Source organism: Ursus americanus, chromosome 34 (genome assembly GCF_024610735.1).
Source record: "Ursus americanus isolate L20-20 chromosome 34, mUrsAme1.1.p, whole genome shotgun sequence".
NCBI lineage: Eukaryota > Metazoa > Chordata > Mammalia > Carnivora > Ursidae > Ursus > Ursus americanus.
The window spans coordinates 588,933-616,754 of record NC_142160.1 but is presented as its reverse complement, the minus strand read 5'-3'; the positions used below and the strand labels follow the sequence as shown (position 1 = coordinate 616,754).

Sequence of the window (27,822 nt, the reverse complement as noted above, 5' to 3'; positions counted from 1 at the left end):
CTCCTCTCCTTTCTTAAACACAAAAGGAGAAGGCCCTGATTAACCATGGTGGCAGTGCAGCTGGGACCTAGATGGCGGTGCGTAAAGCACCCAGTGACACAGGCTGAGACAGGCCTTGTGCAGGAATCCCTGCTAACCTTGGCCTTTTGGTCTTGGCTTCACTTTCTCACTACCTGAGGGGACTGGTCCATCCCAGTGTACCTTGTTATTAGCTTGGGCTCTTCAGGTTGTGAGTGAAAGGAACTCAAATTATTTTAGCAAAAGATGGAATTTGCTGCATTGGAAACTTAAAAGCAACCGAGCAATCCTCGGTCTCACCAGGTGTTCCTGTCCTCACCACTTCCCAGCTGTTTGCTGCCATCAGAGATGTCTGGATCACTACTGGCAGCATGTGCTGATCTCCCGGCTTCTTAGTCACCCAGCTGGGGGTGACTCTCCCCACGATTACTTCAATGCAAGCCAAAGGAGTGAGCTTAACTGGATCATCTTTGCACCCCCCTGAACCAATCCCTGGGTTGGTGTTGACGTAATTCCTTGAGAATATAGTTCTTGATTGCACACAGGCTGAGGTCGCAAGCCAGCCTTGAGACTAGGAATGATGTTAAGTCAGATCACATGGGCTGAATAGAGGAAGAGGTACTTCTAATGCTCATGTCTTTTCTAGCCTTTCCTTCTTTTCCTCCGGCCTCTGCAGATGGATCCACTCTCCTCCATGTTGTTACCATGCTTTCAAAGCACCTGTCTCTGCCTGTAGTCAGTGGTGTACCAAATCGGGGATGGACGGGGTGGGGGGCGGGGTGGTCCACCAGGTCCATCTGTGCAGAACTTAAAAAGAATCACGAAACCAAAATGTAATCTTTTTATCATCACCATATGCTAGTACTTCTGAACAGTGTGATAAAATGCTCCTAAAAAAAACAAAACAGATAAAGAACATTTTCAACACTGGAAGCTTCCTTAAGGAAATGTCTTAATTCTCTGTTCACAGATGCTGAGAAACTCAATCCCATACGTGTTTAGGGTCCCCTGGCCTTGTGAGGGTGTTGGAAGGCCTTCTCCTGTGAGTAAGCGTCCCCTCCCCCTTGGGGACTACTTACCTCCTCTCCTGTGAGTGGGCTGTTTCTACCCTCCCCCCCTTCTCAACCATCCCTGGGGAGGGTCCGGAGCAGCCTTCTACCTGGGCCAATCCTCAACACTATCAGCTTGTTTTCCTGACTCACTAGCTTCATTTCACTACTATTCCTGAGGCCTTGCCAGGTGCCCAGTGGTGCTCTAAGCTGTTGTCAGAGTTGGGTCTGTAGCTCTGTGTTGAACCACTGATCTGAAGCTGGATTTTCCTCATATACTTCAAAGCAGTATATTGCAACATATTGAATGCAGAAGCAGATGTGAGAATCCAACTATCTTCTATGAATCCAAACTTTAAGATTTGCAAAAATGTAAAACAATTACCACTCTTCTCTATATTTTGGGGAAATGTTTTTGTAAGCGTAATGTTTATTTATACAGATGTATCCATTTATTTGAGAGAGGTCGCAAGCGCCAGCGCAGGGGTGGGGGAGGGGGACAGGAGGAGAAGCAGGGTCCCAGCTGAGCAGAGCCCAGGGGACCTCAATCCCACATGGACATCATGCCGCGGGCCCGAAATCAGGAGTTGGATGCTCAACCCACTGAGCCACCCACCCAGGTGCCACCAAATCGTCATGTTTATTTTTAAATGTTAAAGTATTCCTTTGAATTTCACATTTACAATACGGTAAACATCGACACAAACAACCCACATTAACAAAAGGCTTCTGAGGCCCTCAGTCACGTTTAGGACTGCAGCTCTAGAAGGCGGCACCGAGGCGCCGGGAGGAGGGGCTCGCCACTAACCCGAGCCTCGTGCTCAAGGCTCCATAAAACCTACTCGTCAGGAGCCACGCTTCCAGCTGCAGGAAGTGCGGAGGACAATGCTTCCACCTCATGGGACTGCTGGGGTGGTTCTGCGCCAGGTAACGAGCAACCCCGTGCGAGATGACTCACATCCCACTTCACAGAAAAGGAAGCGGGGGCTCAGAGACGCCAAGTGCCTTGCGGGCCTTCCACGACTGAGCAGTTCGACGCTCACGGACCACCGGACCACACCCTCCCCGGACCACCGTAACCTCCAGCCTGCCTGGACACCCGTTCCCCAATTTGCGGGCCCGCTCGGCAGCCCCCTCCCCGACTCCCCGCCCGCCGGATCTCTAGTCCCCGCCAGATCAGTCGTGGGCGCCGAGCAGCCGCCGGCTCCTCCCGCTTGCCTCACTTCCGGCGCCCGTCCGGAAACCTCCTTTCCGGTTCTCAAATCCGCGCTCCGGAAGTGAGTCACCGTGCCAGCACCCAAGATGGCCTCCTGTCCATCCGCCGCGGTGGTCAAAGGAGGAGAAGCGAGCGCAAACCCGGAAGTTGCCCGGTTCAGCCATGGCAGCCGCCGGGGGCGTGGCTTCCGGCGGCCGGAGCCTGGGAGTCGGGGCCACAGGGTCGAGCGGAGGCCGTGGCTGACAGGCGCTCCTCCCCCGACGGCAGCGGCTGGTGCCCAGGCGGACCCGCGGCCCCCAGCTCGCGGCCGCGCCGGGGGATGGACGAGGGGAAGATGGACGAGAATGAATGGGGGTACCACGGTGAAGGCAACAAGAGCCTGGTGGTGGCCCACGCGCAGGTGAGCGGCGGAAGGTCGGCGCGGTCCCGGGCCCTCACCCTGCCCCCGGGGAGTTCCGCGATCCCCCAGCAACATTCCCTCCCAGGATCGGTTCCGCGACCCCCTGGTATCCCTTTCCCCGCCGCAGGTAGTTCCGAGTCTCCCCAGCAACACTCCCCCTCCCCAAGGGTCGGTTCCACGACCCGCCGGCACCCCTCTCCCCGCGGATCGGTTTTCCCGCACCCCCTGCTCCGCGCCGGGTAGTTCCGCGTCCCCCGTATCCCGGTCCCCTTGGGTCAGTTCCTCGTCCCCCCAGTGTCACCCCTTCCCCCAGGTCAGGGCCGCGTCCTCACAACACCCCCCTCCCCGCCCCGGCCGACGGCCCAGCCGCGAGAGGCCGCCCCGGGGGTAGCCGGAGCCCGCATGGGGGCGCGGGCAACTCTGGAGGAAGCAGCGAAGTGCCGGGGATGCTGTTACCTCCCGAGACGCACGGAATTGCTGTGCTCCTGGCAGCTGCTGTTAATAATGGAGCCTTGCCCAGGGGTTCTCCAGAATCTTTTAGAATTTAAAGGGTTTCTCTTTCTTAATTCAGTGAGGGGCCGGAGTTTCAGAAAGTGCAATAAGGACTCGCAAGGGAGTGAACCCAGAAAGAGGAGCTTGTGGATTTGTGTGAAGCCCCAAACCTCTTTTTGCTGATACAATCAGGCTGGAATGTCGTGGGCAGGGGAGGAGCCCTAGGTGTCACCAAGGGGTTAAGAGCTAGGGAGTTGGAGTCACACAGCTGGGCGCCATCCCAGTTCCACCACGGCCTGGCCCAGGCGCACTTTCTGCATTTGCAAAGGGGAACTAGGAACAGAATCTCTTTTGTGGACTTTCTAGAAGGATGAGGTGAGCAGGTGTGGGTGAGTGAACACTGTCATCCCCTTTGGACTCTGGTGAGTGCTGACCCAGTCCAACATATCCTACCAGCAGTACCCCGCTCTGTGGTTTCTGTGGTAGGGAGCTGCAGTCACCCAGGTGGCCCCTGTGATCTGCCTTTGCACGTTGTTACCCATTAGCACCCTCAGGAAGCTGAAGGTCAAGATTGTTTAGATGAATAATGGGCAAGGCTTATCCTAAAGCTGTTCTTTGCGCGGTCTCCTGGGTCTTCCGTGGTGTTTGAGGGTGGTGTGGAGCACGGGATATTCCAGCATGGGTCCCTTTAGTTGTGGGGTTATTGTGGTGACCCCTGAACCCTTTCACAGAAGAAATGCTCATGTTTCAGTTGCGGAGTATGATGGGTGGTGTATCTTAAAGTCGCATAAGACTAAGGCTTCCTTTCGAGTGGGGCTAGTTACTGAGTTTCAGGAGTGTCCGACGGAGGAGCAGACTCGGAGTAAAAGAACAGAGGCTGGAAGCTGGGAGGCCTCGGGTGACCACCCCCCCACCCCCGGCAGTCCTGCCCTCATAGCTCACCCTGGCTCTTAGGGCTTGTGTTTCCTTTCCCTTTTCTACTCAGTCATCCGGCTATCCTGGACCTGTGCCCTTCATGCTTATTTTAAGTCTAAATTTGTTCTGCTACGCTCATTCCTGCGTCGTGGTTGTTAGCTCCTCGTTGCAAGTAGTCTTGTGGTGAAACGTTCCCACCAAGTGAAGTTTCTGACCGTGCGTCTTGAATGTGGAGAGGCCTTTGTGCTTTGCCTGGGCCTTGAGGCGTGGAAAGAAGGGTAGAGGCCAGGAGGCAGCGTTTCAGGGCCCCGCTGTGTGTGCGCAGGGGACGGTGCTCCTGCTCCGCAGACCTGCCTCCTTCAGTCCAAGGGAGAGGGCAGCTTTGCCGGGGTTCTTGCGGGTCAGGGGACTGTCACTTTCCCATTCAACTTTCAAAACTGAACGTCCTTAAAAAGTGCCAAGGCCGTTTTCCCTCCTGTCCAGCATCAGGACGTGGGGTGCCTTCAGGCAGCCAGTCCTGAGGCCCAGGATCTGCACTGAAGGAACATGGGGTGACAGGCTGCCGCGAGGGCTGGCAGGTTGGGAGCCTTTGAGGAGCGCAGACTTGTAGACCGTGGGGCCTGGGTGTGAAGGAGCCAAGTGCGGGCTTCGGAGGGCTGGGCGGTGTGAGACTCGAGGGTAGGCCAGTTCCTGACAGGGTGCTATATGCTTCCCGGTGGCCCCTCCATGCCACGGTGGGCCAGGGGCCCCGTACCTGCCGCCCTGGGCCTGGCGCTCAGCACCCCTGGGTCCAATGCTGACCTTTGTGCTGCTCTGAAGCTGTGGCCTGCCCGGCTTCGTACCCAGTGGGACTCCAGGCACCCACCCCTGGTGGAGGGGTCTCAGGCAAGGGCGTCTCCCCGGTGGGCATGCCTGGTCCTCCACTGCTGCAGCCCAAAGACGCTGTGGCTCTTCTAGCGGCCAGTCGCACTTGCGCTGAGCTGTGCTCAAGCCTGTGGCTGCTGTCCTGCGTGCTGCCACGTGGGATTTCTCTCTCTGCTTCTCCGTCTGCACTCACCTCCTTACCTTCTCGTCTCAGTGGCTTTGGCTCTGCCCTGTGCTGGGAAGGTTGCTGCGAATGTGGCTTGTTACTCCGTCTCTGAAGTGTCCCCAGCGGTGGGAGCGAGCTGCCCTCCATCCTGCTCCCCTCACCTGGGGGTCATCACGCTCGGCTCCAGGGATGCCTTCCTCCCTGCTGACAGGTAAACACGAAAGACCTGCCAACAAGGATCTTCTGCAAAAGTGCGAGGGAAGCAGCTCGTTTCTGCCTTCTCAGGTTTTACAGCCTTTCTAAGATTCTGAGGGGGGTCAGAGTCTTTACCTCTGCTGTTGTTTTGATGGCCTGGGTGTCTGGGTCCTGAAGATGCGAGGTTCAGGCAGTCAGGAGCCGTCGGACTCCTCCTCTTCTCATCTTGGGTTCAGGGTTCTGATTCGTAGATCGTACATAATGGAGATGCTGCAACAGATGGTGGTGGTTCTGATCTGGGCTTGTTTTTGTGTTTTTGTTTTTGAATATGGCATCTTCCCAAGCCCTGGGCCACTCCGTTCTTTAATTATCTGCTGAATCTAGTTTAAAGAATCTTAACTTTTTGTTGTCTCTAGTATTTTTTTTTTTTAACAAGTAGCTTATTTTCTATTTGGAATTTTTCACGGTGCTCATCCAAATCGATACAGCTGATGCGGTTCTTTCTCGGGGAGGCCTCTCCAGAGAGCTCTGCTCGTGGCCCTGCCTGTAATTGTTCCCAGGATCACCTGTAGTCAGTCACATGTTACGATTCGTTATCCAGCCCCGACCTGGATGAGGTGAGCTCTGCCGTCCTGGTGTGCGGGCTGTGCCCGCCTGGGCCTGGTCTCCCAAGGTGGCTCGGTGGCTTCCCCGTCTGCTGTGCGTTTCCTCCTCAGTCCGGACAGCAGTTGCCCTGTTGACCAGGGACGTCTGCCAGGTTTCTGTGTCGCCTGCAGAAGGACCAGACTGCAGCACGGGCGCACCTGCCTCGCTGCGTGTGTGTGGATGCCTGGCAGGGCTGGGGGCCTTGAAGGCTCCCCGCAGACCTCGTGCTTCTCTAGGACCATGCACTGTGTGTTCCGTGCAGTTGGGGTTTGTCTCAAAAGTCCTTCTACTTCTCTTCTGGCTGTCGGATTTTCCATCCCTTCAGGGACCACCTGAGTGCCCCTTCTGCTCCAGCCCCTAGATGTCCGGCCCCCAGATTTCGGCCGGGCTGACACCTCCACGGTCTTGCTCCCACCCCCCCTCCCTGCTTGAATCTTTGACTGCATTATTCCTGTGGCAGCTGTGGGTATAGACCAGGCAGCTGGAGTTTGGGAAAGAGAATGTCCTGCCTGCCGCAGGCCCCTGCTGTGCCCACATGCCCCTCCTGTCTGGCCTCCCTGTGGCGTCCTGACTGCCCCCTGTGACATGGCTTGCTGCTGTCTGCTCTATGTGGGGCTGTCAGCCCAGCACCTGTCCCGGCCCTCAGCCCGCATGCCCTCACCACACTGTGGGCAGGGGTTCTGTCACTGGTGTTCTTACAGACTAGGCTGTGGCTGGGCCTCACGAGCAGAAGGGCCGGGGCACCGGGGGCAGCACCCCGAGGGGTGACTTTCTGTTGCGTTTCTCTCCCTTTCCCTTGGAGGATGTTGCCTGGTCCCCAATGCCTTTCGGTCTTCCCAGCGTGTTCTGGGCCTGAGGCGGTGCACCTGCTGGTTCCCGCAGGTGCAGGGCGACCCTCCCCCTCGTCTGTGCCAGGAGGCCCTGAAGCCTCGATTCCACTGCGGGTTCCCTCCTTCTGGCTTCTCATGGGCAGCTGTCCCTCATTGTGGTGTTTTTGTGGTCTTTCATTCTCATTTGATCCTAATTACTGTTTGCTGTCTCAGCCCAAAAACAGAATATTGGAGGGAAGAAAGTGAAAAGCCCCCAATATTTTCCCACTAAGAGAATAATTTTTGTCACCGCTTTGGTGTACTTGCTTCCATTTTATGGTTTTATTGGGTTCTTGGGAATCCTACCTGTCTGTTTTTGTTTTCCGCTTTTTTACTCAACCTCAAGTGTCAACATGTAGAAAATCCTTTGCCCCCGTGTTGAAGGCTGCAAAGCCCTTGGGCGGCTGGAGTCCCCTTTCTGCGCCGTCAGATATTCACGTGGCTGTGGCGTTAGGGCAGGCTATGCTGAGGTGGGTTCTCCGTGGGTCACAGGTGCGTCTCCCAGGCTGCTTGGCACACGACATGCCCCCCCCCCCCCAGCCTGGGACCTTCGAAGCAGCGAATGCTTCTGTTCCTCTTTCTTTATTAAAGATTTTATTTATTTGACAGAGAGAGAGACAGCAAGAGAGGGAACAGAAGCAAGGGGAGTGGGAGAGGAAGAAGCAGGCTTGCAGCGGAGCAGGGAGCCCGATGTGGGGCTCGATCCCAGGGTCCTGGGATCATGCCCTGAGCCCAAGGCAGATGCTTAACGACTGAGCCACCCAGGTGCCCCTTCTGTTCCTTTTGTAACTGAGAAGTTGTGCCCTTTGGTGTGGGCTTTGAGATGGTTTAATGTGTGTGTGTGTGTGTCATGCCCCCTTCGCTGACTTTTTCAGCTTGTGAAAATCCTAGACCCTCTCGTAGTGTCCTGGAGGGCATGAACGGTGGGGCCCCCGCCTCAGTTCCCTGCAGGCTACCCTGCGTCAGGCTGCAGGGCCTCCCCAAGGTGTCCCTTGCTCTCCGCTTTCCCGGCCTTTTGTGTTGGACGGACGTTAAGAAGTTGTCCCAGTTGTTACTCCCTGGAGACACTGTCATTGGTGATGAGTCCTTTTAGACTTTTTCATACAAACCGAGGGTGTATACCTTATTTAAAACTTTTTATTTTATGAACTTTATTTTTTACTTTTTTAAAGATTTTATTAGAGAATGAGAGAGCATGAGCGGAGAGGGGGTTAGGGGGAGAAGCAGACTCCCCGCTGAGCAGGGAGCCCGATGCGGGACTTGATCCTGGGGTTCTAGGATCATGACCAGAGCCTAAGGCGTTCGCTTAACCAACTGAGCCACCAGGTGCCCTGTTTTATGAACTTTTAAAAATGAAGTGTGACAAACCTGCAGAAACATGCCTGATCGTAAGTGTATATGTAGCTTGATTATCACAGAGCGCATAGACCTGCAATCCTGTGACCAGCCCCTTCTAGAGCGTTCCTCAGGGGCAGTCCCACGCACCTGCGGGGTGGTCGCCAGGTCTTGCTCTTGCTCTTACGAGCTTTTGAACTTGACATGAATGGAGCTGTAGCCATATGCACGTGCACGGGTACGTTTGAAGCCCCTTTGTGCCTTTCCTCGCTCCTCCGTGGATGACGACTGCACCTCTGTGTCTGTGAACATCGGTCTCAGTTTTGGCGCTCCGCAGCGTGGACGGCGTGCTGCCGTGTTCAGCCACGGCGCTGTTGTTGGCCCCTTGGGTTGTTTCCATTTTACCTGGAATTAGGAACCACGCGCCTGTCTGGAGCAGCTGCAGTCTCCCGTGCACCGCAGCTGTTTCTGTAAGATCGATTCCTGGGAACGAGCTGGCTGGGCCAGAGGTGTCCGGTTTTCCTGGCTGCCCTGGGACCCAGGCCTCGTCCGCCTCCCCATAACCACCCCCTTGTCCCCAGGCTTGGGGTGGGCACTGACCAGACTTTGTTTCATTTCCCGATAGCGTTGTGTGGTGCTGCGTTTCCTGAAGTTCCCTCCAAGCAGGAAGAAGGTAAGATTGATGAGTTTGCCACCCCGTCATTAAAACAATTATTTAAGAAAACTTGTTTTTTTTTCCTAATGCAGAAGTATTAGTGCTAATTGTAGCAATTTAAATGTGACACAGCATTGGGCGCAGAAAGTGGGGTGTCCGTAGTTCCTGCGGGGCCAGCGTTTTGACCTGCCTGGGTCACTTTGGGACCCCTGGGAAGGTCCTGGGTGCTGAGCCAGGAGCGGGCAGAGAGCCCTGCTTGTGGCCAGGACACCCGGGGCCAGGGCTCAGCTTCGCCACCCTGCTGGCTCGGTTTCCCCATCTGTGAGACCATAGCTGTGACAGGTGAGTTGGTGCAGCTGGTGGACGATGGCACAAGTCACAGCAGGCCAGGTTTTGTTTGCTGAGTCACCCAAGCATGTGGACATGCTCAGCGAGCCGTCCCCCAGTGGCAGTGTCTGTCTTCCTCCAGTTGGGGAGCGGCTGTAGTGTTTGTCTGGGGGTGATTAAAAAGAGCAGGCAGGGGCCATGGGTCCTGCCCCACAGTGGGGGGTGGGGTGGGTGGAAGGGGCCCCGGATAGAGTGCGGGAGATGAGTCTGCGCTCTTCCTGGTCGGGAGCCCTCACCAGGGGGCAGGTGAAGTGGATGGCTGTGGAAATGAAGGGCCCTGCAGAAGGACACAGGGGGACTGAGGGATAAAGCTGGGGGGCCTAGGACGGTGTGGTCAGCGTGGAGGAAGGTGGCCCCGGGCGGGAGGGCGTTTGCTGCCTCAGCTGCTGCGAGAGGCGTGCAGGGTGTTGTGGTTCCACCGAATGGAAGCTGGAGCCTTCTGCAGGCAGCTCGCAGCACCCCTGCCCCCGAGCAGTCTGCAGCGCCTGGAAAGGCCACGTTCTCTGGATGCCTCTGTCAGCGTTTCCTGCTCAGACTCACTGAGGCAGCATCTTCTCAGGCAACAGTTTGCCTTTATTTTATGAACGGTACGCCGACACTGGCCGTGTGAGTGGTGGGGAGTTGTGTGGGGTCGTTCTGTTGACAAGAAGAGCTTTCTGTCAGGAACTCTGTGGCCACAGCTGTCGGTGCCCCTGGGAGCGCTCCGGCTTTTCCGTCGGGCATTGTTCCCACGCAGGCTGCGGTCTGCGAGTGGTACGGGGCGTGGGGGGCCCCTCAGTTCGGGACCTTCTGAGAGCCCGCAGCCTGCTGGCCTGAGAGCCCTGCCATCTGCCCTCGGACTTGCTGCCCTGGGCCAGAGTGAGGGGACTCAGGGCTGGTTTCCTTTCTCCCCCAGATCTCACAGTCTGTTGGGTTAAGAGCCTCTGACGGGGGTGGAAATAGTCTACATTTGGCTGCTGAGGCCCAAAATCAAAATAGCTGGTGATTTTTGGCTGGGAAAGATTTTCAAAGTCTATTGGTTAGGGGCGTGTCCTGGGTGGGAGGAGGGCAGGGGGTGTGGAGGTGCAGGACGGGAGCTCCGGTGGGTCTGGCGGTCTCCGTGGTGAGGCTCCCCTTCCCCTGAGGCCCGGGCACCTGGTGTGTGTGTGTCCACGACATGGCAGCCCTGCGTGGTGCCGGTTGCTGCCCTGGTCATTGAGGCCTCCCTGTGCTTCTCTTTTACAGACCTCAGAAGAAATATTTCAACACCTACAGAACATAGTGGACTTCAGCAAAAATGTCATGAAAGAGTTTTTGGGGGAGACCTATGTCCATTGTGGGGTGAGTGACCTTGATTTACACAGTCTGAATTCACAGGCACATTTCGTGTCAGTAGTACCAGCTTCTTGACTGTAGTTTGGACCTTTGTGCTTCCTGACAGCCCTTGTGTTCCAGTCTCCAAGTGCTTCTCTCCAGGGTTACACGGGAGGCATGGAGCTGGTAGTCCTAGTCCCATTTTCTAGCTGAGAAACGTGAGGCTCAGAGAGACCACATGAGGTCTACATCAGCCAGGACCCCTGGTCCCCGCCACCCTGCCGGCAAGAGGGGGCTCCAGCTTGGTGAAGCTCTCAGGGCGGATCCGGACGGCATCACTGAGCCCTCTGCTGCCGGGGGTCCTCTGCTTCCCCGGTGGGCCTGCTGTGGACCTGGCAGGGCGGTGCTGGCTGCTGCCCGGGGGGCCTCAGTACCTCCTGATATAGGCTCAGCGAAGGGCTCGGAGCGTCTGTACGACGTCGCCCTGGCTGTCCCAGCTAGTGGTCTGAGAGATGACCTGTCCTGGACTTGGGTCTTTCCTTTCCACGGCATCCTGCTGGCCTCAGAGGTCAGCCCTGGGCGGTACGGGGCTACACAAGGGCGAGAGTGCCCAGGGCCGTCCTGGTGAGGTCCCCAGCTGTCCAGTTGAATTGTGAAGGCCAGAAACCCACGGCTGTGGGAGCCCCGTGTCTCTGACCGGCCTGGATGGTGTCTCAGCAAATGCAGCCATGCCGACTGCCAGCTTTCTCCTTGAGGAGAGGGCGTTTTTCTGGTTCGCAGCACTTGGGGGTTGCTCTAAACCTTTCTCCCAGGAGGGGCCCGTAGCGCGGCGGGGAACTCAGGGTCCCAGCCGACGGTGGTCTGGCCGGTGGGAACGGCATCAGGATGTACCCCCAGGGTCCAGGATGCGCTCTGGCTCCAGGTGGCGTTGTGTTTGTCCACAGTGGGTAGGGCTCTGGGCAAATGAGGTGAGCCCACAAGGTCACATCCCGGGAATATCCACCCCACTGACACTCGTCCTCTGCATGAAGACACTGCCAAAGTGAAACATAGCCTGCTTTTTCTTTCTTGGACCTGGGCCCTGGCGCGGTTGAAATGCAGGAATGTGACATCTCTGGTCTACACAAGGCCACGTTCAGGCAAAACCAACATGTGTAGACACTGACTGCTGACGCCAGTTGCTGAAGGAGGGGGTGGAGTCCTGGCGAGAGCCTTTCCCTCCCCTGTGTCCTGGGACAAGACATAGACAGGCCCGCGCGGGAGTGAGGCCCAGACGGAGTGACAGGCACACCCGTCATGCCCGGTTTGGGGACTGGTCTGGGCCTGTCTGCAGGGGTGCTGGAGGTTAGGAAACAGGGAAGAGGCTGTTTCCCTGGTGCCTTCAGGTCTTGCATCTTAGAACTGCAGGGGTTGAGACACTGATGGCATTTTAGAAGTGTGGCCTTGCTTTTGTGGACCTAGTTCTCCCAAGGCGAATGCCACCGGGGCAGCCTTGATTTCCTATTTGAACTTGATGTGATGATAAGTGAGGGATGCTGTTCTCCTGGGGGAGCGTCTGGAAGACCGTGGACATGCTGCTCACCTGCCAGCCCTCTAGGCTGGTGGCTGTTCGTCCTTCTCTGCAGCTGTCCCTGCACCCCTTCGAGGGCAGGTCCCGTCAGCAGGGACGCAGGTGTGGCTACGCCGTCCATGTTACACTTCCGGGAGAGGAATTCTGTGGTCTTAACTGTGGTTCTTCCTAAGTTAATACTTTGTGCAGGTGCTGGCCGCCTGCCCTGCTGACGACTGCTGTCCTTCTGTCCATCCGTCTGTCAGTCCGTCAGGCAGGATGGTGTGGTTCACGCTGGTTCAGGAGTCTGAATCAAGGGTTGGTAAATGTAGTCAAGGGTTAAGGATGCCTAAAATAGAACTCATCGTAAAATTGGTTATTTAAGGTTGTTTAAAGAAATGCAGTTCTACTTTTTACCTTGGTGACTGACGTAGGCAAGGGGGCTGGTGGGCGCTGTGCTGAGAGCAGCTGAGTCACCTGTGGCTCCGGGTGGATCCCATCTGCTCCCGCGCTCCTGTCTTGGCGGGACTTCTTCTCGCACTGGGTGAGCACCGGACGGTGTGGGAGCCGAAGCGCAGGCGTGGTGACCGACGTGGAAGCCAGTGCTCTGAGGAGGGCCTGCCGCTCTGTGCGCAGAAACCTTCGTGTCTGTTTGATCTGGTTGCGTCCTCAAAACAACGGGGCAGCTTTTATTCCTAAACCCACATACTGAGTAATTTTTTTAACGTAAAATCTGCATAAGATGAAATCTGCCATTTTCACCGTTTTTGAGTGTGCAGTTGTGTGGCGTTAAGCTGCGTTCACCCTGTCGCACTGAGTGTTTCGTACTTGTTCTTACAGGAGGTGGTTCAGCTGCCTTTAGATTTCGTGAAACAGCTTTGTTTAAAGATACAGTCTGAAAGACCAGGTAAGACCTCGAGCTTGCAAATTCTGTTGGCGATTTCAATATTCCGTTTGGAAAGTGTTCAACACATTACTCGTGTTAGGTCGATGTAGTTTTCAGCGGTTCTGCTGCCGGAAACTTAATTCTTAGCTGGAAGTGCTTGGGGTGCGTGACTACGGTTCTGGGCGTCAGATACTCACCTCCCTGCGGAGAGCATCTGAGCCATGAAATGCATTCGGGACCGAAGGGGAGCTGGCGTAGCGCAGACTTAGGGTGGGGAGGGCGGCTGCGGCGGTCCAGCAGACTGTCGCGTCGCCCAGGAGCGGGAACGCACCTGCGTGCTCATCGTCCTGCAGGCAGTGGACAGACGAGAATCGCAGTGGGTGACAGCCTCTCTACCGCCTCCGCGCCTTCCTGCACTTGCTCGTGGCAGCAGTGACGCTGAGCACACGAGAGCTTGTCCTTTCAGCCAGAGACCGGATGTGGTGTCCGTGGGGGCAGGTGGCCCTTCCGTGATTCGGAAATAGAAAGCAAGCAGGACAGTTGTGCCCTGGAGCCTCTCGTGTGGGGTGCTGTGCGGAGCAGGGCTCTGGTGGGGAAGGAGGCCACTGACGTACCCCAGCAGGACTGGGTCTCGGCTGTTCCTCCCCAGATGAGGGCAGACTGGTGCCTGCTCTGGGCGCTCTGCATCGTCATTTTGTTTCATAATTATCCATTAAACGTATCCGACGTGGCAGTCGTGAGAGCTGTCCCTCACTGTAGTAATGCCTTGTTACTGCCCTCATGACGTGCATGGAGGAAGGCTGACTCCCCCCGGGGCCCAGAGGCTGCGTCTTGTGTGGCTCCTGGGCCCCGCGTCTGGTGGGTGGACCCAGGAAGCAGCTGTTGGAGGGCTCTGAGGGAACTCCTCGCTCAGCTCCTGGGCCAAGGGAGTTGCAGATGTGGGGGAGGTCCCCAAGACCACCCCCACTTCTGGCAACACTTACACAGTTGGGGACCCCCCCAATGACCTTGGGTCCGATGATTTGCTAGAAGGACCTGAACTCCCCGTTATCCTCATGGCTAAGGCTTCTCGCACTGAGGGACGCAGGTGACACCCAGACCAGGGGAGAGGCTCTGGGGCATGTTTGAGAGACACCTGCCTGAGCTCCCGGGCGGCTTCTCCACTGGATCTGTGCGCCCCTGCTTGCTTCTGGCGATGAGGTGTGACCACATGGAGGACGAGTGCCAGCCTGGGGTGCGGCTGGGGCACACAGACACAGCTGGCCGCCGCTCTGGCGGCGGAGCCGGTTCCACAGGGCCCAGACCCCCGCCGTGAATCACAGTGTTACACTCGCGTGACCCAGAGTCCCCAGATAAACACTCCTTAGGCAGGACCTCCTGAGGCTTGGAGGGGCTCTCAGAGGTCGGAGGCCACTGCCTCTCTTGGGCAGGGCTGAGCCTTCCCCCGCAGGAGTCCACGTGTTGCCATTGGTCATCTTGTCTGTCCTGTGCTGATTCTCAGGTCTTCTCTTGGCTCTGTTTTTCAGAATCTCGCTGTGACAAGGACCTGGACACTCTCAGTGGCTATGCCCTGTGCCTTCCCAATTTGGCCAGACTTCAGACCTACCATTTTGCAGAGCACCGGCCGATTCTGTGTGTAGAGATCAAGGTGAACTTGCATCAGGGGGAAGATGTGGGGGAAGGAGAACGAGGGTCTGTGAGTCTCTGCCTGGAGTGCACTTTGCAGCAGAAGCTCCTGGGGTCCCCATGCTGGGCCTTACGGCCCCTTCCTGGCCCCCAACTCCCCTCGATTCAGCTTGCTTCCTGCTCCTCCATGTCTGTCACCTGCACCTTGCTGCTCTGGGTCCCCCCACTGGACAGAGCCTCAGCTCTAGGCCCATTCCTGGTGCTGGCACGTGGAGCTGGCAGGGGGCTGCCGCAGAAGGAATTGTGTTGGGTCCTGCCTTCCCTGTTTTCCTGGGAGGATGCTGCTCGCCAGGCCCCCTCCTCACCTCCTTCCAAGCCGTGCCCCTTGGCTGCTTGGTGACACCACAGTGCGCTCCAGGAGCTCAGTTCCCGTGGTGCCCGTCTGATGGGTGGTGCTCTCTTCCTTCGCTTCCTACTCAGGAGAGATCTCCCCAGAGGCCCAGAGTCTGTGCGACTTTCAGAGCCCTGGTTTGTCCCCCTGGTGGAGGAGGGCCAGGGCCTGGCTTCAGCTCTGCTGCCCGCTGTGCCCATGTCCCCCTCAGGAAGCCTCCCAGATGTCCCAGGCCGTTGTCTGTCTCCTTCCTCCAAACCTCTGTGGCAGTGTTTTCTGGGTGACCCCGTGGCCCTGAGCACTCACACCCCCAGGTGCTCTGTGTGGACTGACGTCCTGCTTGCCCAACCGGAGGGTGAGTGTCGCGCATCTCAGACGACAGGCAGCATAGTCTTGAGCCCCGACACTGTAGTTTTAAAAGGCAGCAGATGGGGGCGCCTGGGTGGCTCAGTCGGTTAAGCGTCCAACTCTTTTTTTTTTTTTTTTTTTTTTAAAGATTTTATTTATTTATTTGACAGAGATAGAGACAGCCAGCGAGAGAGGGAACACAAGCAGGGGGACAAGCAGGGGGAGTGGGAGAGGAAGAAGCAGGCTCACAGCAGAAGAGCCTGATGTGGGGCAAGCGTCCAACTCTTGATTTCGGCTCAGGTCATGATCTTGGGGTCATGGGATTGAGCCCTTTGTCGGGCACCGTGCTGGGTGTGGAGCCTGCTTACGATCTCTCTCTCCCTCTCCCCCGTCCCTCTGTCCCCTGCTCACGCGTGTGCGTGGTCTCTCTCTCTCTCTCTCTCAAAAAATAAACAAAAATAAATAAATAAAAGGCAGCAGGTGTTCTGGGAGCCTAACAGCTGTTAGATGGGCCTTCCTGGTCACTTCTTGTCCAGGGAAATGAGGTTCTGCTTCTTAGAGCTGGGAGCTGGGGCAGGCCCCCTCCTCGAGGCTCTCCTGTCGCATCCTGTCACAGAAGGAAGGCGGCTCTGGGTTGTGCTTGGTCTAGTCCGTGACGGAGGCACCTGTGGTTTTCCCCAATGAGAGCTCTGGCCTCGGACTCCGTGGCGGCCAGGATCGGGTGTGACGTGCTGAGGGAGGGGTCCGTTCCCACCAGGGCTGCAGATGAAAGCAACTCTCGGGGACGTAAAATCTCACCGATTCTCCTGGGTATCACGCTCCGTTATCTCATCTTCTGGAAGGTATGGGATTGGTCCCTAAACATTCTTTTCTTCCTTACTTGCTGATTTTGCAGCCCAAATGCGGGTTTATTCCTTTGTCCAGTGACGTGACGCACGAGGTGAAGCGCCGGGTGTGCCGCTACTGCATGCACCAGCACCTCAAGGTAAGGCCGGCGGGGGGCGTCTGCAGGTCGCCCACTGGAAGTGTCCAGTTCGTGGAGTTCAGTAAATTCGCATGATGGTGCTACCGTCATCCTCAAATCCCAGAAGCATTTCGTCACCTCACAGAATCCTGACCCCATTAGCAGTCAGTCCCCAGTCCCCTATCCGGCCAGCCCCTGGCAGCCACCTGCCCCTGGGGATTTGCCTCTTCTGGACGTTTCCTGCAAGTGGAATCCTGCAGCCGTGGCCTCTTTGTGACTGGCCTCCTCCCTGAGCATCACGGTTTTGAGGTTTTATCCACGCTGTAGCGTGGTCGACCGCTCGTACTGAATGGGAACGTCTTGTCCATTCATCTCTTGACGGACGTGTGGGTCATTGCTGCCTGTCGGCTGTTGAGAGTAGTGTTGCTGTGAACGTGCACGTGCTTGTTTGAGTCACTGCTTTCTGTTCTCGTGGGCTGAGTCCTAGGAGTGGACTTGCTGGGTCTTCGAGAAATTGTGTTTAATTTTTTGAGCAAAACAAGCTCTTTCCACAGCTCTCACACCATTCTGTATTCCCACCAGCCACGCATGAGGTCTGATGGCTCCACATCCTCGCCAGCACTTGCTGTTGTCCCTGTTTGTGATTATAGGGGACCCTCGGGGGCACGAAGTGGCCCCTCACTGGGGTTTTCATCCGCGTTTCCCTGATGGTTCGTGATGTTGCAGACCTTGTCACCGGCTCATAGGCCGTTTGTATGTTTTCTTCTGAGATATCTCGGTTCAAGTCCTTTGCCCATTTTTGAATTGGGTTACTTTTTGTTGTTGAGTTTTAGGGGTTCTGTATATATTTTGGGTATTAATCCTTTATGAGATATGTGATTAGCAATATCTTCCCCCATTCTGTTACCTTTTCACTCTGTCAGTAGTGCCCTCTGATGCACAAACATTTTTAATTTTACTGAAGTTTAGTTTTTCTTTTTCTTTTACTGCCTGTGCTTTTGGTGTCATAGCTAAGAAATCATCGCCTAAATCAAGGTCATGAAGGTTTTCCCGTATGTTTTTGATCCATTTTATGTTAATTTTTGTATTCGAAGGGAGATAGGGGTCCAATTTCTTTTGCATTTAATTCCAGTTTCCCCAGCGCCATTGGTTGAAAGGACTGTCCTTTCTCCAGGGCATGGTCTTGGCTCCCTCACCGAAGGTCTTGCGGCTGCGAATGTGGTGGTTTCTGTCCGGGCTCTGTGTTCTCCGTCGGCCCGCACGTCTGTCCGTGTTCTGCTCCGTCGGCCTGCACGTCTGTCCGTGTTCTGCTCCGTCGGCCCGCACGTCTGTCCGTGTTCTGCTCCGTCGGCCCACACGTCTGTCCTTACGCCAGGATGGCCCTTTGTTTCATTCTGTAGCTCCGCAGGCCGTTTTGAAATCAGGAAGTTTGAGTCCTCCAGCTTTGTTCTTCCTTTTCGTGTTTTGGCTTTTTGGGACTCCTTATAGTTACATATGAATTTGGGGATTGGATTTTTCATTTCTGCAAAAAAAGATCATTGGGATTTTGACAGAAATTGCAGGAATGCGTAGGTTACTTTGGGTAGTACTGCCGTCTTAACAGTATTACGAGTTACAATCCATGAACACAGGCCGTCTTTCCACTTACTTACGACTTTGAAAATATCTTTCAGCAACATTTATAGCCTTCAGGGTGCAAGTCTTTTACCACTTTGGTTAAAATTTATTTCTAGATATTCTTTCAGGATATTGTAAATATGATTATAAATGCAATTACTTCTTTAATTTTCTTCTCAGACTGTTTATTGCTGGCATATAGAAACACAGCTAAATTTTTTTGAAGATTTTATCCACTAGAGAGAGAGAGATAGAGAGAGAACGAGCGGAGGGAGGGGCAGTGTGAGAGCGAGAAGCAGAGTCCCCGCTGAGCTCAGTCCCAGGACCTTGCCGTCTTGACCGAGCAGAAGGTAACCGACGGAGCCCCCTAGGCACCCAACACAGCTGACTTTTGTATGTTGGTCTTGTATCCTGCAGCTTTGCGGCTTTCTTGTAGATTCTTTGGAATTTTCTACATATAGGATCATGCCATCTGTGAATAGAGTTTTCTTTCTTCCCTCAAGAAACCAGCTGGGCGTTCTGATGGGATCCACGAATTGCAAATCAATCTGGGAGGTGTCACCACCTTAACAGGATTCGTGTTCTGTGGACACAGGGTGTTTTTCCATTTATGCAGGATTTTAATCTCATTCAGTGCTATCTTACAGTTTTCAGTGTGTCAGTCTTATACTTCTTCTGTTAAATTTATCCCTAAGTTTTATTATTTTGGATGCTGTTGTAAGTGGTATTTTTCTTTTCATTTTCAGGTTGTTTATTACATAGAAATATAATTGATTTTTTAAATATATATTTTTAGTTGTGGTGAAACACACATAACAAAACTTACCATCTTAACCATTAAGTTACGTTGTTGTGCAACCGTCAGCACCATCCAGCTCCAGAACTTCTCCTCAGCCCAGCCTGAAACTCTGTCCACGTAAACACTCAACACTGAGCTTTCCTCAGCTCCCGGCGGCCGCCAGCCTCGTTGCTGCCTCCGTGATTTCACTGCCGTCGTTCCTCACAGAAATGGAGTTATGCAGGATTTGTATTTCACTTATGTTCTCAGGGTTCATCCATGTTGTGAAGTATGTCAGAATTTCCTTCCTTTTTAAGACTAATAGGCTGTTGACTATATAGACCCCATTTTTAATCCATTTATCCAGTGACAGACGCTGGGTTGCTTCTGTCTTTTGGCTTTTGTGAATAATGCTCCCGTGAACACGGGTGTGCAGGTATCTCTGAGATTCCACTTTCAGTTCTCCTGACTGTATGCCCAGAAGTAGGGTTGTTGGTCTTACGGGAACTGTTGTTAATTATCAGGAGCCACCATACTGTTTTCCACAGCACCTGGGCCATGTCACGTTCCTTCCCGGGACGTGAAAGTCCCACTTGCGCACACCCTTACCAACACTTGCTAGTTTGTTTTCTAACGGGCGTGAGGTGAGAAATGCAGTTGTTTTTTTGTACATTGATATCCTGTCACCCTTGATGAACCTGCTTCTTTGCTGTATTTTTTTTGTTTTTTTGGTTGTGGTAGTTTTTTAGGATTTTCTGTATACGTGATCAGATCACTTGCAAATAGGGATAATTTTACTTCGTTCTTTCCGATCTGGGTGCCCTTTGTTTTTCTTCCCTAACTGCTCTGGCTAGAACTTGCAGCACAGGGGCACCTGGGTGGCTCAGTCCCTTAAGCGTCTGCCTTCAGCTCAGGTCGTGATCCCAGGGTCCTGGGATCGAGTCCTGCATCAGGCTCCTTGCTCAGCGGGGAGCCCGCTTCTCCCTCTGCCTGCCGCTCCCCCTGCTTGGGCTCGCTCGCTCTCTGACAAATAAATAAAGCGTTAAAAAAAAAAAAAAACTTGCAGTACAATATTGTGTACAAGCAAGAGTGGACACCCTTATCTTGTTCCTGATCTTAGGCGGACGTTGTCAGTTTTTCATCACACAGTGTAATGTCACCATGAGCTGGTCATAGATGTTCTTTTTGAGTTTTTTGTTTTTCTTAATTATGAAAGACTATTAGAGTTTGTCCTACATCTATGGAGATGGTCCTGAGGTGCTTTCCTATCAGTGTGGTCAGTACATTGATTTTCATATGTTGAACCACCCTTGTATTTCTGGGATAAATCCCACTTTATTATAGGTGTATAAACCCTTAAATATGCTGCTAAATGTGGTTAGTTTTTATTGTTTTTATTGAAGGTTTTTTCTTAAGACATACTGGCCTGCAGTAATCTTTTCTAGTGATGTTTTGTTTGGTTTTGGTACCAGGGTGATAACTGGCTTCATAGAGTAAGTTAGGAAGTGTTTCCTTCTCTCCCCTCTAATTTTTTGGGAGACCTTGAGTATTGGTTCTTCTTTAGTCATTTGGTAGAATTACCTAGTGAAGTCACCTGGTCCTGGGGTTTCCTTTGTCGGAAGATTTTTGATTACTGAGTCAGTCTTTTATCATTATTCTGTTCAGATTTTCTGTTTGTTCTTGACTCAGTTTTGGTAGTTGTGTGTTTCTAAGAGTTTATGCATTTTGTCTAATTTGTTGGTTCATAATATTCCTCTAAAATTCTGTTTTATTTCTGCAAGGTTGGTAGTAACATCCTTTCTTTCTTTTCTTGTTTCAGTCGTTTTTCTTGATCTAGCCAAAGGATTGTAATAATTGTTGATCTTTTCAAAGAAACAACGAACGTACGGTTTGTTCTTCATTTTTCTCCCTGTGCCTCATTCCATCTGTTTCTGCATTAATCTTTACTATTTCCTTCCTCTGTCTGCATTGGATTTAGGGTGCCTTACTTTTCTAGTTTGTTAGTGTATAAACATAGGTTATTGATTTGAGATTTTTCTTCTTTTTTATATAGGTGTTTATAAGTATAAATTTCCATGTAATCCCTGCTCTCTCTGCCTGCCGTAAAGTTTGGTATGTTGTATTTTCATTCTGTCTCAGTTTTCTGATTTCCCTGTTGATTTCTTCTTTGACTCATTGATGATGAGGAATGTGTTTAGATTTCTCATATTTGTGAGTTTCTGTCTGTCTTTTTTTTTTTTTTTTTTTGCTATTGATTTCTAATTTCATTTCACTCATGTTTGGAGAATATTTGTATGACTTCATGTCTCCTTGGGAATGTTCCATGTTTGCTTGATCAGAACGTGTGTTCCGCTCTTGCTGGGTGGAGGCTGTCTAGATGCTTGTTAGGTCTGGTTGGTTTAGAGTGTGGTTCAAGTCTTTTGTTGTTAATTTTCTGTCTAGTCACTCATTAATTTAACCTCTTAAGCTAAACAGTCTAGCTCAGTTAATACGAGTTTACAAAAGCTCTGCTCCTTGTGGCTTTGTTGACTTCCCCTTCACAAATTAATCTTTGTACACAGTATGCTTCTCAATACAGATGCTTGACGACTGCCTTATGCCATGGGGAGGACATTCTGTCTTTAAAGGGGTTGGGATCAAAAAATTACAAACAGAGTGTATTTATATTGTCTTTCATGTTTACCTACCTGTGTAGTTCCTTTAGTGCTGTGCTCTTTATTTCTTCACATGGATTCCAGTCACTGTCTAGGGCCGTTTCATTTCAGCCTGAAGGGTTCCCTTTAGTATTTCTTGTAGGGCAGGTTAGCTAACAACAATTTTTTTAAGTTATTGTTTATCTGGCAGTGTCTTAATCACTCCTTCATTTTAAAGGGTAGTTTTATAGATGAAAAACTCTTGGTTGACACTTTTTCAGCACTGAGATTTTCCTGAATGCCTTCGACCAGTAAGTATTTGCTGAGGGGCTCCGTGTGCACACAGGGCCCGCCGTCAACACTCAGCATGGCAGCTGCAACTCTGCTTAGCCTGCATTTCCTCAGAACCTCAGAGCAGCAGAAGGTGGGGGCCTTTTAAGGTCCTTCCAGAGCCTTGTAGGTGCCCAGGTTATGCTGGAGCTTTCCAAAGCCCTGTGTATATCTCATTCCTCAGCTTTTTCTTTTTTAGCTCTAGGTTAGCCTAATTGTTTGCCACAACTTTTCTGTTACTGAATTGTTATCCACTCTCTCAGGTATCCATGAGTTGAACAGTGACCTGTGCTAGTTTTCACAAATGCCCCTTGGGAAAATGCCCCTTTTGCACTTGGTGAGCTCTGAGTCGGGTGACGAAGATGGGAAATCAAGGGATAGGTCACATAATGACCATTCTTTGGGAACGAAGGTTTGGAGAAACTTCTGGAGCCCCCTCTGGAGGCTGCCGGGCTTCTGTTTTCACCAGGATTAGGGTTGTTGGTTTTTAAGGTTTCCCTGGAACTAGAGAGAGGGGTGGGAACAGAGCATTAAAAATGCCACAAAGCTCAGTGTTCCTAGAGTTGGCCATTTTTCTTGAGTAAATGCTCCCCAGATTGTTGCAAGCCTTTGGTTAATTTTCAGAATTCTGAAAGTTTTGATTCTGACAGTTTGCCGGTTTTCTCATTGTCCTCATGGAGGAGAGAATTTCCAGAGGACTTTACTCCACTTTTGCTGATTCACCCCGTCTTTTCTTTGTGCTGTTGAGACTTTCTAGGCTGTTAGGGAAAAGAAGGTGTGCGAGCCGTTCCCTTTAGGAGAAGGTCTTCATTGTCACCATTCACTCACCATTCACTTGATGGATTTTTTAAGAGCTGGTTTTTACCATGAAGCAGTGCCTGCTGATTTAACTGACAAAATACGGACGGTCTCCGAGGGAACCCGTGTTGTCAGGTGGCACATCCTCGCAGACTTGTCTGTGCCGCACAGACACACGTCACCGAGTGGGAATGAGATGGTGCCTCGGCCACGTGTACCCTGGCGTGTGCTTGCACCTGCATGGACACATACACTTTCATAAAGCAAATACGGATCTCGCCATAAGTAGTTGCTCTGCTGATTGCTGTTTTCACTTAACTAACTTTGAGGATTGTTCGTTGTGTACCCTCAAAGGCTTTTTCAACGTGTATTTGGATATATGCACATATGGAGGCACCCTTTTTTTTTTTTTTGAAGCAAAGTAACATCATTTCCACTTAGCAACTTTTTTCCTTGAATAAATGTTGGTGATTTTTCATTTTGCCTCTTTCTGTAAGTAGCTGGATATCATTTATTCATTCCTTCATTAGCGCGTGGCCTTCTCCGTCCAGGCCCATGAGAGCAGATGCCCCGTGAAGTTGTTTCCAGACCTCACTATTACAGTCAGGCTGCAGTGAACATCCTTGACCTCGTGACTCCTCATGGATTTGCCAAGTCAGGGGTTACCCACGTTTAAAATTTGATGGAAACCAGCAAGTTGACTTTCAGAAGGTTGTGCCAATTTATCTTCTCCCCCAAAACGTGAAATTACTTGTTAGCCACACCCTCCTCTTCCTGACAATTACAATTGTAAAGATTTGTTGATCTGATTACCAGAATTTAGCTGTGTCATTTTGTGAGACTGTGTGCTGCTGGCTGCAGAAAGAGGCAGCTTTTGCTGTGTCATTTTGAAAAGGTCCTGGCTGCCAGCTTCTCTGCTCGTGTGGAGGGCTGGGCTGGCAGCCCCCTGAGGCTCAGAGGAGGGCTGAGGGTTCCAGGGGTTGGAGTCAAGCCCCGGCCCCCACTAGTGATGATGTGCCCCTGGAGGTGCTGCCCTCGTCATCTCAGGGGAGCATTGGCCGCGAACTGCCCTCTCTGGTCATTTATAGCACACGGTGCTTTCTTCACAGGTGGCAACCGGAAAGTGGAAGCAGATAAGTAAATACTGTCCCCTCGACCTCTACTCAGGGTAAGAGGGTACTTCTCCTTTGTCCTTTGTGCTGCCTTTCGTGGGGGTGGGGGTGGGGGGGAAGGGAGGCCACTCACCGGCTGGTAGTCAGGGTCCTGGGCAGAGCCCAGGATTCTTGCCTGGGGTCAGCTCAGCTGTGGGAGGCAGTGGCTGGGGAGCAGAGGGGGGTTGGGGGCAGTGATGGGGGTCCTCCCTGAGAAAGGCTGGGGGCCTATGGCTCCTTAGCCCCCAGAGCCCGAAGCCTCCAAGCAGCTCTCACAGGCACATCCGCTGAGTCCGGTCCCCTGAGCCACAGGCGGGTGAAAGCAAACACTGCTTGTCATTCTATCGATAGTGTCTTTTCCTTTTAGAAATAAGCAGAGAATGCACTTTGCCTTGAAGAGCTTATTACAGGAAGCTCAGAATAACTTAAAAATATTTAAGGTAAGAGTTGCTTCTCTTTCGTGGCACTTCTGTGGAGGGGCCAGTGGGTGTCTACACTGGGCTGGGCGAACCCCCGGAACTTTGGTCCTGGCAGATGAGGGTGCCTGGGCTGGGGCTGCCTTGGCACAAAGTCCTTTGGTCCTTTTTCCAAGCCTCGTTCCACAGGCGTGGCATCCTGTGACCCCTAGAGTGTGGGACGTTAGCTCCTGGACCACTGGGCGGCCTTGGCTCCCTGGATGCATGCACACAGCCCGCTTCTGGTTCTGGGACAGGATGGCCTCGACTCCATCGGACTGTGTCCCAGGGGCCCTTCTGTGCGTCTCTGAGAGAGCGGCCACACCTGCACCTTTGTTCGCAGTTGATGGAGGGAACGTGTAATTCCCAGATCTTGTCAGCGAGCGAGTTCTCAGAGCCCCGTGGCTCTCATCATGCCGTCCTGGCCGGGGGGTGGGGGGGTGGGGTGGGGGCGGGTTCTGCACAGGGAGCGTTCGCCATCGGCTCCGGCACCTTCCGCTCCTTCTCTGCCACCTGCCGGCCCCCTGACCCGGCTTCCCGAGACTCTGTGGTTGCCTGCCGGCAGGAGTCAAAGTCTCCACAGAGGAGAGGCGGTGAAGGGAGCAGGGCTGGCCCAGCGCTGGAGGAGGGCTCAGTGTGGCCTGTGCTGGAATGTGTCTGCTTGGATCTCCCTGGCCATCTCCTTTCCCGTCACCCCTGCCCCGGGTGCGTCCCCTTAGACGTTTCGTGTGAGGGAGAGTCTGCAGCGCGGTCCAGGCCTGCGAGCACTGCATCTGCGTGGAGAAACAGGGCTGTTGTATGCTGACAGCCCTGGGCCCTCTGTGTCCTGCCCCGGCCGGACGCCGCGGCTCTGCACACGGGTGTCGCTCAGAGTGAGCTGGGGACGGTGGGCGGGGAGCCTCTTCTTGACTTGCTTTCCCCCATCCGGCTCAGAAATCTGGTCAGAGTGAATAGACTTGAGCCTGTCTGCCTCCACCTCCCCAAATCTAGAAAAAGGGCTTCTTTCACAGTCCGTTTTTATTTTTAATTGTTATAAAGACTGTAGGGATTTTATATTTAAACCCTAAGGATACATTCTCTTTCATCCCGGGGCTGGTTTGGAACCTTCAGTGAGGAGGGCGGCTTGCCCAGCAGATCCTTTGCTGACTGCCTGCTCTGGGGCCGGGGCCTGGAGCCGGGATGAAGAGAAGTGACCCAGGAGGGCTTTTCGAAACACCGTCTGGAGCGACAGAGTGCGTTCCTGCGCTTGCCGTTGCCGCTCGAGCCGGGCTTTGGTTCCCAAGGTCAGGTGTGGGCTGTTTCCCGGGCCGTGGCTGGTGCCGCCACCATCCGCCGTGGGAGCCTCTTCCCTGTGTGCCCGAGTGTTCCGCACACACTCCACAGCTGTGGCTGTGTCCACCCCAACACTGGACACTTGTGGGGGACATGGCGCCTTGTCATGGAGCCTGGGACAATGGCACTCCACTGATGTCACATTCATCTGTACTTGTGTGGATTTTAGACACGGGGGAGAAGAGGCTTCTGCTGCCCAGCAGTCACTCAGTGGCTCACAGGCCTGGAGGAGGGCAGCTTCGTGGGCCGCGGCGGCTCCTGCACAGACCACAGGCCCAGCCCTGGCCCCGTCTCTTGGTGGCAGCCCAGTGCCCGGTTTTGCTTAGCGCTTCGCCTTGGTCTCCTTCCCCACCGGGAGCTCCTGCTTGCCCTTTGCCTGGCATACCTTCTTCCTGCTGTAAGGCCATCTCAAGGGTCAGTTGTCTCACGATGGCTTCCCCGGGTCCTGTGGCCAGCAGTGACCTCAGTTGTGTGCCTCTTGCTCCAACACGTGACAGGAGACACCCCAGGAGGTGTCATGCACACTCCCGCATCCCAGGACCCGGATGAGGGATGAATGCCCAGTCCACACCTCGTGGGCTGAATTGATTCTCATGTGCCACCTGGGGACAGGACAGTGACCGTCCTCCTCTGTGTTATCCACCTCTGCGTAACAGCCACACACCGGCTCTCACGGTTTCCGTGGCCTGGAATTGAGCAGCATAGCTGGCTCTGGGTCCCTCTTGGGGTCGTGTCCTCTGTGACATCTTGACTGGGGCCTGAGGCCGGGCTCAGGCGTGGGCAGGACGCCCTGGTTCCTTGCAGAGGGCGGTGGGGGGGCTCCAGGGGCTGCTCAGCATGGCCACGTGGCTTGAGAAGAGGCGTGAGAGGGAAGCCAAGCATCTTTCATAATGTGGTCTTGCCAGCGATGTGCTGTTGCTCCTGCTGCACGGGGGGAGGGGGCTACAGGATGTGAGTGTCAGGGGACCACTGGGGACTGTCCGGAGGCTGCTGACCACACCATCTCTCAGATGAGGGAACCAGGGGACAAGGAGTCGGTCACTCCCCTGTGGCTGGGTACTGCTCAGGCGTGCGGGGATCAGGGTCCCTTGGGTCACAGGGTCAGCCCACTGGGCGGCCCTGCTCACAGCCCTGGGGATGTTGGTGCCATGGGAGTGTCTTTGCTAGATTTGGTATTAAAAGGCAGGATGGCCTTGGGGATGAAACGGTCCACGCTGGTGACACGGGCAGTCTTGCGTGCCCCGGCAGGAGGTGTGGCCCAGCCTGTTGCAGGGGACAAGGTCCCCGAGATGCAGGTGGCCCACAGACACCCACACTAGCCAAGAAGTTTGCCTGCTCAGGGTCAGACTGACACTGTGTCCCTCAGGAGAACGGGTGTCACATGGCTTCTCGGATAACAGGCTGGGGGTTTGGGGGTTTGGGCTTTGGGCCGTGTTCTCCTGAGGGTTTGTGTTTTAGGCCAGGACCAGTCTTTGGTTTTTGAGAACATTTGTTCTATTCCATGTTCTAGTGGGATTTGCCTCTTGGCCAGTGACACGGTGCGTGGGGTGCTTTTTCTTGGGGGGCCACAGTGTTCAGGGGCCCTAGACGGAGACAGATGTCAGGTGTCAAGTGCTTCTGCTGCTCAGTGGGCAGAGACAAAGGTGTTCTGCCCCCAGCCCGTGGAGCTGACGTTTCCCTGTCTCCCCCCCGCCTGAAGAATGGTGAGCTGATCTACGGCTGCACAGATGCCCGTAGCCCCGTGGCCGACTGGAACGAGCTCGCACACCACCTGAAGCCCTTCTTCTTCCCTTCCAATGGCCTGGCCGGCGGGCCCCACTGCACAAGGGCTGTGATCCGGGAGCTGGTGCGTGTCATCACGCGGGTGCTGCTGAGTGGCTCGGACAAGGGCCGGGCGGGTGCCCTGAGGCGGGGGCCTGGGCCCCGGGGCCCTCGTGTCTGTGAAGCCAGCCCTTTCGGCAGGAGCCTGCGGCGCCAAGGTAGGCCACGCTGGGCGTGGGGGGCGGGGGGGGCAGAGTGGCGTGACCTGCCAGGGTCCTGCCTGGCCTCACGGAGCTCTTGCGGGAGCAGCCTGGGCCTTGTCCGGGCTCCCCACAGCTGGCCTCCCTGCCTCCCAGCCCTGCTGGGGAGACTCCCTGCCTCACCTTTTATCTGGGCTGTAGGGTTTTCCTCTAAAACACCACCCCCCACGTCTGTGTGTCCTCCATAGTTTGCCAAGCGCTTTCCCTGTGCCTCCGTCTCGTCGGCATGGCGACCCTGTGGGGTAGTTTCTCCCCAGCAGGTGGATAGCTGAGGCTCGGAAGGCTGGAGTCCCACAGCTCTGGGCCCTTTGAGGTGGGGTGGCCCCCGCCCCTCCCATTTGCCAGTGGGCTGGCTGTGACTCAGTGGGTGTCCCCGCTTTGAGGCAGCCTGGCGGCAGCAGGTTTGGGTTTTCACCTTGCGTGTTCCCAGGCTCCTCGATTGTC

General features: G+C 54.1%; 1 protein-coding gene across 3 annotated transcripts in view; it reads left to right on the top strand.

Moving 5' to 3' along the window:
- The first annotated feature begins 2,440 nt into the window (after positions 1-2,440).
- IPPK (inositol-pentakisphosphate 2-kinase) overlaps positions 2,441-27,822 on the top strand; it is a 45,116-nt gene continuing 19,734 nt past the window's right edge. The window contains exons 1-9 of one of the 3 annotated variants that reach the window (XR_015722958.1): positions 2,441-2,683; positions 8,790-8,837; positions 10,431-10,526; positions 12,889-12,955; positions 14,461-14,582; positions 16,195-16,284; positions 23,529-23,587; positions 23,938-24,010; positions 27,057-27,336. Coding sequence is in view for 1 of the 3 variants with exons in the window: in XM_045772567.2 (XP_045628523.1) it covers positions 2,603-2,683; positions 8,790-8,837; positions 10,431-10,526; positions 12,889-12,955; positions 14,461-14,582; positions 16,195-16,284; positions 23,529-23,587; positions 23,938-24,010; positions 27,057-27,336 (916 nt within the window). In the remaining 2 variants the exon portion in view is untranslated. Of the gene's footprint in view, positions 2,684-2,909; positions 3,551-8,789; positions 8,838-10,430; positions 10,527-12,888; positions 12,956-14,460; positions 14,583-16,194; positions 16,285-23,528; positions 23,588-23,937; positions 24,011-27,056; positions 27,337-27,822 lie in introns of those variants that run through there. The other 2 variants (XM_045772567.2, XR_015722959.1) reach the window with 2 other exon arrangements.